Raw genomic sequence first — 10,250 nt, 5'->3', positions numbered from 1 at the left:
TAACGTTTCCAATATTTATAAATATTTGCTATTCATAACGATATATTTTTAATTTATTTTGTCTTTTTTTTTTCAGGATAAAAACCCTCTTTTGGCTGAAAAGATATACCGATTATTTCAGAGGTTTTACCGTAAACCGGTACCAACAAAATTTGTAAGTTATTAAATTCTAAATCAGTTTAGTGGTATGGTCTCTTTTAAGTTGTTAAATCTCCTTCTTGGTTTGGCAGTTCAGGGAAGAGTGGTGTTAATTTTCAATGCGTGTTAACACTTCACAATCTAGCAACTAAAAAAAAAAAGCATCAATTATGTAAATGAATTTTAATTATTCCTGACTTATCTTAATGTATGTTTACGCAAATATACTTAAGACTCACAGAAGACTTGTTTGCTAGTGATGGCATTGGAGGATTGCTATCATGGGCGTACCCAGAGGGGGCAGGTGCCCCTACACATAGGAATTAAAAAAAATTATTAATTCAATAAATTTTTTTCAAGTAAACAATAATTGTACAAAGAGGCATGAAGTTATCACCAGAGGCTAAAAACCTTAGTGGTATTGCTAACTTTATTTCGCTCGGTATAGCCTCTCGCTAATGAGCTGACTGTTTTGAAATTATTGGTTCGACATTGGTTTCAGAATTCTAAAATTGATCAGAAGCTGGTCGTAATTCCTTTCTGACATCCGAGTTTTTTTTTACAAAAAATATCTTTATAATTTTAGTAAATTATTCCATACTCAGTTAAATTTTTGTATTTGTAATTTTACAGTTTTTGTATTATTTTTTCAAATATCTGTTTTGTACAAATCTTAGTCATTACTTAAATGTTCGAAATTTAAGTGGAAAAAAGGTCTAAGGAAAAAAAAAAAAATCAATGTGTTTAAGCTTCTAAAACGCAGCGCAGGAAGGGAGGGGGTAAAGCATTTAGCGCTGGGTGCTGGGCAGTAGGAGGTCAAGTTTTCATTTCGTGGACCTAAGGAGAGATAAAAGTCGACCTCCTTGGACGTATTCGAGCCGACGAGACCTGCACCTCAACTCCTTCAGTTACAGACGGATCCTAGTTTGTCTGCACAGCAATGCCTTTTTTATGTTCTTGTTTAGGCCACAAGTTGAAGAATAAGGTCACAGCACAGCCTTTAAAGGAGCAAATCTCACTCAATGAAGATATAAATTTAATCAATAAATAATCAGGTTACATTTAACAATAAAAATAATAAGAGAAATTGTCACAGTTTCAAAACGAAGCTGCAATTTCTTTCTCTTCATCGTATCATGATTTAAAGGATAACAGATTAATGTACATTAGTATTTATGAGTAGATAACAAGAAAATTATGTTTTATATCTATTAGTTATGAGTTTCTCTATTTTTGTTCTAGTTATATAATCTAATATAATAATCATCTATATATCTAATTTAAGTTTTTTTTCTTCTTTTTCTAGCTATATTGTTATATTTTGTCTATATGTTTTATTATAAGTTCTTTTATATACAACATGTAGTTAAATTTATTTTTTAAAGACCTTATTTTCCAGTTTATTTTTCAGTAGATAGTTAAAATTAAAATGTCTCAATAATTATAACAATTGGTTTAATAATTAGATAAATGCCATACAGTTGCCATATCCATTTTTTTTACTGAATCCAAACGTTCTGTATACCTCATTTCTTTTCAAAATCACGAACGTTTTATATACATCATTTGTTTTCTAATTCACAAATCTTTTATATATAATCATCTGTTTTCTGAATTCCAAACATTTTATATACCACATTTGTTTTCTAAAATATTTTTTTCTTTTCCTTACATTACAATTAAGGTATCAATACGGTCAACTGATAAAGCATATAAAGTTTATCGATTCCCTTCCTATTAATTCACATATGTTATCATTTTTCAGGATAAGGAACCTAGCGAAGAGAAGACAATCCATTTTAAAAGCTATTCAACAAAGTTACAACCCTAATGAAACTTATTTACACCTGTTTTTGCGTTCGACGCTTTTTGATTGCGATGGGCCACATAACTTGAAACTCGATAAGAGAATACAGGTAAAAAAAGCAGATGAAGAAACTTTCGGTGTATATATGGACGATAGGCAATGGCGATTGTTGACCATATTGAAGCGAATAGGAAAACGATTAGAACCAGCACGCAAGGTTACTTATGAAACTGGTTCTTACGAAAACGTATTTTTTTGGAGTTTATTTCATATATTGTGTGACAGATGCAGATCCGTCAAGGTATATCATGAAATTATGAATACATATATGTATTTCAAAAAAGGAATACAAATTGATGAAACATCTAAGAATAAGTGCTCCAAGCATTTTTCGAAAGAAACACATTATCCCTCCCATGGTATTTATGTTGGCAAACTTCAAAATTTAGGTTCTAAATATTCTAAGTTATTGTGCCTTATCAAATTCTTCAAGTTATCTAGAAGAATTTCTAAATTTTATCATAAAAGAAGAAATCCTGTTCATTCGCATTTCAATAAACATAAAGAAATTTATAAAATTTTTCACCGATTGGAAATACCTTGCAAATATTGTTTCCCCTCTTATTATGATGAAGTGGCTAAAGAAGAAGATGATGATATCCATGTGAAATTTATGAATGATGAATATTTTGGAAGAGCTTACAATAAATGCAAATGCCAATGTGACCCAATAAAAACATGCAGAGTAGTAAACCCATTGCTCACTGATCCTTGGACACAATTTTGGAAATCAGATGACTCTCAACATGTACTGGAAGCTCTGAGGCAAGAGGACGATTTGTTTTTGCGGTCATTTTTTGGATTATGTGACTGCCGCCATGGGCTAACATGCCCGTTTTATTATCCTTATGTTTTATTTTTTCAAGAAAAAATGAAACCGAAGATAAGTATTGAAGACGAAGGCAGAAAAATTTGTTGTGGATTGCGCCAACAATCTCGTGGCTTTCGTTTATCAGATCAAAACAATGTAATATCTTCTTTTGGTAGAATTCTCACCAAAAGAAACCTGGATAAATTTATTATACAAATTTTGAACGAATCGCTTATTTACAGATTCAGAAAATATAATTGGTTAGAAGATAAGTTTTTCAAAAAGGAGCCGAAAAAGATCGAGCTCGGTTTGCGAGCTATATACAGTACTAAACCGATTACAAAAACAGGAACCAGCATACCAGCACGAGCTACCCTTCGCCGAATCTCATCCTTTCAAAGCCATGGACGGCCCTCTCTTTACAGGGGGATACTGTCCCATGAGCAGTTAGCTGAAGTGAGTAAGATAAATGTCGAATCTTATACGAATCAATTACCCTGGATACAAGATTCAATTAATATTTATTATCAATACCATATTTCACCTAAACCAAACATAGAACCAAATGATACAGCTGTATGCAGAAGACATTCAATAACCAATGATAGAGTAGAATATGAACACATGTTGCCGGGTAAGCAACCGATACCAATTAACATACTTTATGGACAGAAGATGAAATTGAAAAGTAATAAATTAGCGTATCAGCGAATATTGTATAATGAAGCTAAAACAGTAAGAGAACGCGGATCATACAATCTTGAAACTATACCTTACATAAATGAATCCGGAAGGCTATCAAAGTTCCCTTTGAAGACCTTTGTGCAAGGTACCGACGAAAAATCCACCATTCGCCCCCAGGAATGTTTTGGCTCTCTTGTCAAGTTTTATCTCAGCATGGTAAAACGGGCACAAATGAAATATGTCTTACACTTAATAGTGCGTTGCTGGCAGGTTCATTATCGGAATAATCTTAAATCTTCGAGATTTTCGGAGGAACCTAAGTTATCGTCACTTACAAAACCGAAATTCAAGATTATTTCATCGGGTTTCGAGGAACATTATTTGGAATTTGATAAGTTTTCAACTATAAACCAATTCAAGAAGCTATCTTCAAAACCATGTGACGAATTTTTAACAAAATTACAATTCCTTATGGCGGTAATAATGGAATTCAAGTTACGAACGGAAACTTATTTTGATAAATTCGAAGAATCATTAGAAAATTTGTGCTACCTCTTTTTAAAGAAAGATAAAGAAAGATCTCTGTTTGAAACAAAAAAGCAGAGATTTTTCTATAATTTTCGAGACGAATCGAATGAAATAAAAATCCCGAAAAAGAAAGCCAAAACCTGGTTAAGTCCATTGTACAATTTAGACGAGAGATGGGATCTTTACACATATACCACAAGCTCTGGGAAAATAGATTCAAGCGTTCAATATACTACCCCATCTTCAAGCCCTCTAACCTTGTCAACAGTTTTCACTAACATTTCCGGCACAACTGACGAAGTGACCGAAGATATTTTCAAATGTGAGAAAAGGAACGACATTGACAGGATTGACTATCTGAAAAAGTTAGAAAAGATTAATGAACAGAGTGATTTTGATCTCGGTATTTTTATTAAAGATAGGGAAGATGATAGTGATGCTGCTTTCAAATTAAAATCGAAACCACCAAAAACATTTCAGCAACGTTTAAAGGAATATAGATACAATTATATGTTTCTGTCGAAACAAACTGGTGAAATGCACAGAGAAGACAAAGTAAAACTTTATAATCGTACTGACATTTATAAAAAAATTAATATACATTATAAAAGTCTTAGGTGTAATAGAATTATAGGATTAGTGATGCTGAATATTCTGAGGTATCAACAGATGATGTGTCTTTACAGAAGAATTATAGCACAACAGAAAACTAATAAACACTTGATTAGAAAAACGTTGAGATTCCAAACAAAAACTCAAATATTATTTCCAGAATACGATTCTGGATTGTCGGAAGGGTGGTTCTTTCCGAAAGACAAGTTGACTGGTAACATTTGGAGGGTTTCCAATGAAGAGGCTGACTCAATAACAATGATTTACGCGGATCAGTATAAATTCCATTACGATCCAGAAATATGTCATATATTTAATAAAGAGTATATCAAGAGTATTCATCTTTCTCCAATGAAATGTAAAACATTACTTGAGCATATGTTAGAATGTTTTCCCGATATCAGTAGGATGCGGTTAAGGTATTATGAAAAACTCTTTCAAATCTTAGCGACTAGAGCTCAGGAATATGCAAGAAGTAACAACCGATATTATTCAAAAATGGTCCATTTCCTTAATAAGAAAAAAAAATTCTTTAGATATTTCGTAAAGAGAACTATGGGTATGTGGGCTCCTCCTTACCCGGGTGATGTTAAAATCACTGGTCGAATTCCATACCGAAAAATGAGAATTGATTTGCTTCCACCTATGGACTATACTGATGTAAAGTATTTTGATAGACTATGTAGAACTTCATTGGCTTTTTATTTGATGAGGGAATCTAACTCTCATTTTAGAAAGATTAAAGCTATATACGATCTTTCAAGATACAAAACAGTAGGAAAATCACACAAGGTTATACTACAACAAAACTTAGGAGAGGAAAATGATAATATCGATGGTCGGCTAGAACTGGATTCAACGAAGCCTAAAGAGGAGGGACTAGTATTAAAACGAAATGAACCATTATCCAAATATGACGGTGATAAAGGTATGACCTTTGGGCAAGAAAAAAAGTGGGAAAGTATTCATGACAATCCAACTATAGTTCCTGAGAATAAAGAAATCGTTGCTTACAAAGAAAATGTCAGCACTAATAACAAAAGTATTGACTATGCGAAAGAAATGATTAAAAGATGCCTGAAAAATATCATTTATGAATTAATACGGAGTTTAGAGGAGAAAAGTCGAGAAATTGAGGAGAATATTGAGCTCGGTTCAAGAGAAACATCCGTTTTTCCCGCGTTTATAACACAACCAAGAATGCAGGAAGTTCAGGATCAAGTGATTTCATTAAAACCAAATCACGATAAAGAACTCATGTCCTTCGTATTAGGAATGAGTTGGAAATTAAAAAAAAATATTCGTACCTATCAAAAATTGATGGGACCTTGGCAGAAAACAATTGTTGCTGAAAAACGAAAAATCCGTCCTAATAAAAGGAGAGTTAAACGTATGAAGAAAATACTCAGAAGACAAGGGAAAAGAAAAATTCGTCATCGTTTAAATCACGTTCCTGAAGAGGAAAATGTTCTAGAGGTAAAAAATGTGTGTTCTCACACCAAGAAATCTCCATATAAATATAAAGACTATTCCGTAACTTATACGCCATGGTGGGTAGTCCGGAATAGGTTAACAGATGCCTTTAGGAAGATGAAAAGTGGGAGGTTTTGGATTGTTGAAGATCTTAATCAGGATAATAAAGAAATTAAAGAGGACAGGCAAGTGGTCCCTAAATTGATATTGATCAAACCTCCTAAACATAGATTACGTCATAGTAAAAAATTTAAATCAATCAAAATGGAAAAACCGTGTTTAACAACACAAAGAAACATCGCCAAGGGAAAACGAGTTTCAGATTTGTATAGACTTCATTGTTTTTTCGATATTATAAAATTCTTTCAGAATAATCCTGATTACGATATTATTGTAAATCCTCCTTTGGAAGAAACATGGGTTCCAGTTAATTATAGTCCACCAAAAAATATATATTACAAACATCTCAATTGCCATGTTATAAAATTCTATTCCAATAGTAACATGTTTCAACGGATGTTTAATAAAACCAGGAGATCATCTCTTGATAAGGTGGAGGAATACTGCTTAGAATGGCTATCTAAATACCATCTGGCTGATATTCTAGATGAGGTAACCCAATTTATCGAACAAAAGAGGGCAACAGAACTCGTTGAAACAAATGAAATCATTGAAGAAGACAATGATATTATTGAAGAAAAAAATGAAAGCATTGAAGAAACAAGTGAAATCATTGAAGAAAAAAGTGTAACCATTGAAGAAAAAAGTCTAATCATTGAAGAAAAAAGTGAAATAGTTGAAAATGAGGAAGTTTTAGAGGAACGCGAAATACTTTCGGAAGGAGACTTCTATATCAGCTCCAATGATTCTGAAAGAGTAAGCGCTACGAACACGGATACTAGTTTTCAATCCACAGAGCAATCTTATGTTATTTTCAATGTTGATGAAAATAAACCATTGCCAGAGTATTCTGAAATTCAAATGGGGTCTATGAAATCGACCTCTAGTACTAAATATAGTGTTACTAACTTCATGGAGAGAGAGCAACGTGAATTGAAATATACCGATTACAAGGCTGGCTTTTATTATAAAAAACAAGTTGACAGCGAATCTATAATTTGCCGAAGGCAAAGGTTAGGGAAGGAAAAACATATAGAGGATCCAGCCCTTTCACAATTTAGAGTATCTTCGAATTTGAGCTCATCTTCACATTCGTCAGAGACATCATTTGATGGTATCACATTATTATCTCGGAACGCGTGCAAAATAGAACTTCCTATATATCTAAGGGTACCTATTTACAGCATTAGAAATTATGACTTGAAACAATTCAAAATATGGCCCGTAGGGTGGTATTTAGGATGGATTTCTTTAAATGAAAAATGGATTTGTAGACAAGTTGGCTTAGCAGTTTCGTCTACACGTTGCATAACATCGTTACCTGGTTATGATTACTTTTCTCGAACATATCTTATTAGAAATTTGGCTTTCGGGGACCCTAACCACGTTTCATTCCATCCTGGTTACAAATACTATGGCTTTAATGACTCATCTTATACAAGGCTGGCAGCAGTTTGTTTTAATCCACCGAAAAAACATTATCACACAGTGTACGGATGCACTAGACAAAAAATGCCAAGAGTAAGATATAGGAAACGAAATTCATTTTCAAGACGTTATTTTAAAGTATTTAATCGTTTAATAGGGCTCAAATGCCTCCCATGTATCTGTGTTTCACAAAATTTTGTTGTCCATCCAGCGATTACAAGTAGCGAAGAGGAAATTCAACCTATAGTCTCTTTCATGAAATATTGTAAAAGTGAAGGAGTATATCACAAAAAATCCGATTTATGTTTTGAGTTTGATCGAAGTGATGAGGACACTTCCTCCATTGACTCTAGTGAAGAGTTTGAAGATGAGTCTTCATTCTCTCCTTGTAAATGTGACATAGAGGAACGAATCGGGAACAAAGCGGATTCGGACTGGTCAGTCAAAGTTTTGTTTAAAGGAAATACTGAAAAGCCAAGTCAAGTATCAGTAAACGTTCAAAGAGAAATAACTGGTCCGCATGCAGACGTTACGCGCTATTTTCCATCCGAGCACCAAAAAGGCCGTTTTGTCGACGTTACAGACACATACGACAAGATACAGTATAGTAGCGAAGAAGAAATTGACTGTCAAACATTTGACAATGCGAAATATCATGGATGTATGGAAAATTTATTTATTCCGTTCTTTAAACAATATTACGATAGTTATTTTGGTTGTTCTAAGCATGATCGTTTCCATTCACCTGGCAGTGGATTTGATGTTTTGATGTATGATAGAAATTATTTCGACCTGCCGAAAGAAATTAATGAAGAATTAAAATTTGAAGTCCCATTCAGCGATATTAAATGTTCAATGGACCTCACTGAAGCGATTGTCAACATATATGACAAAATTAAAATTAAAAAGAAACGTTCAAAAAGAAGAGTTGCTTTTTATTACTTCAGCGATTATAAAAACAGTTTGAACGAGTTTTTAACCTGGGAACAGTACATACAAATGATATTGAATCCTTGGAAAGCGGTAAAGTTATTTTTTCCTTCATATGTTCGCGCAATATATTCTCCTCCATGTATCGACTTGCGCAAGATTGATATGGTCTACACGGAAATTCCTTTAATTACAAACTGTAAATTAAATATGATCCGAGAAAATTCACCGCAATACCGAGAATCAAAGCATGATGATACTGAGACAGGTAGTACAAAAAAATGCATGTTCAGGAGACTTGTGGTTTCATACGGTTTTAGCACAGCGAGCGTTCATCAGTTTCATTATCTGCCAGAGAAGAGGACGCATTCATTATTAGATCATGACTTCCTTTCTGAGGAGTGTTACGTTCAGGAAGTCAATTACCTTCATAAAAGATCTTACCTGAATTTAGACAAATTTAGGATAAAAAATTCAGATAGGATGGACGGAACATCAGAAGACAAACGGACGTGGGAACTATTCAAAGAAAGGTTGTGTAGAAAGGAGAGAGAAAGAATATACACTCTTAATAATACCGTTCCATTGGATATAGACTGTGATATAGAAGAAGATTCGGAAAACGAAATTTTAAAAGACACCATAAAGCGTCGTGCCATTCACAAAGGAGATAGAGAATTTCTATTTAGATTGGATGAAGACGAAGAAAGACTAAAATTTATAGAAAAATACCTCTACGGCGCTATGTTCTTCTTTTCATATCCCAGGCATTATTACGCTGGATTTCCTTTCCCTGACGTTCTTTCATTACCAACTGAGAAAATGTACCTTTTATCAGATTTTAAATTTAATGAAAGGCCTGTCCAACTAGTTGGTAATTGTTTAACAACAAAAGAGGAAAACGTCAACTACATGTCACCAGAAAAAATGAGGGTTTTGATAAGGCAACTTAACAGAATTTATTGGAAAAATGAAATAAAAGAAAACGTAAAAACAGACAGAGAATACCGGAATGAATGTAAAATGTTAAAACAAATTAAATTACCTTTTTCTGATCACAGCACGAAGTACGACTCAACAGATGATGAAATTAGTACATTTCGTATGCCGGATGACAATTATATAGATATCGATTTTGATGGAGTAGACATTTTCTGTAGGGGGGCCGTTAACATTCAGGAACTTCTCGGAAACGTTCATGAAGAAAGTGAAAATGAATCAAGTTCGGAACTCATATATCCCACCTCCTGTGTGGATTATGGTTCATTAGATGACAGTAGTCACTTAGATGAATCCAACTTTAGTATTTCATCTACTCAAAGCTTTACCTTAAGGCGACAAGATCAGGAAATTCCTAAGGAGAATCTAAGACCTGTTGATTTGACAAAGAAAGACGACTACTATTATATTGAGCTCGAGGATATGGATGGTGATGAAGATTTGCTAACACTTGATGAACTTATTCTTAGATTGAGATACAAGAAACTTCAAAAACACGATACCAATTACTTTTACATTAAAAAATGCGTGAGTTTTGATTTTATTTAGAATAATTATAAATTTGTCCTGAAGCATATAAATATTGCTGCCTAATGGAATCGAACTAAGAGAGAGAGAGAGAGAGAGAGAGAGAGGGAGAGGGAGAGGGAGAGGGAGAGG

At 33.5% G+C, this 10,250-nt stretch overlaps 2 protein-coding genes across 2 annotated transcripts in view; both read left to right on the top strand.

Annotated features, from left to right (window-relative positions):
- Positions 1-5,737, top strand: part of LOC136796456 (uncharacterized) — a 16,411-nt gene extending 10,674 nt beyond the window's left edge. The window contains exons 2-4 of the mRNA XM_067050250.1: positions 77-154; positions 1,904-5,663; positions 5,714-5,737. Of these exons, the coding sequence (XP_066906351.1) occupies positions 77-154; positions 1,904-5,663; positions 5,714-5,737 (3,862 nt within the window). The remainder of the gene's footprint in view (positions 1-76; positions 155-1,903; positions 5,664-5,713) is intronic.
- A 114-nt stretch (positions 5,738-5,851) lies between these two features.
- LOC106682032 (dynein axonemal heavy chain 1) overlaps positions 5,852-10,250 on the top strand; it is a 236,643-nt gene continuing 232,244 nt past the window's right edge. The window contains exon 1 of the mRNA XM_067050254.1: positions 5,852-10,118. Within this exon, the coding sequence (XP_066906355.1) occupies positions 5,898-10,118 (4,221 nt within the window). The 5' untranslated portion in view covers positions 5,852-5,897. The remainder of the gene's footprint in view (positions 10,119-10,250) is intronic.

This window comes from Halyomorpha halys, unplaced genomic scaffold, assembly GCF_000696795.3.
Source record: "Halyomorpha halys isolate HHAL.00 unplaced genomic scaffold, Hhal_1.1 Scaffold385.1, whole genome shotgun sequence".
Taxonomy (NCBI): domain Eukaryota; kingdom Metazoa; phylum Arthropoda; class Insecta; order Hemiptera; family Pentatomidae; genus Halyomorpha; species Halyomorpha halys.
Note: the sequence above shows the minus strand (reverse complement) of the source record. Positions and strands in the feature narration are given on the sequence as shown.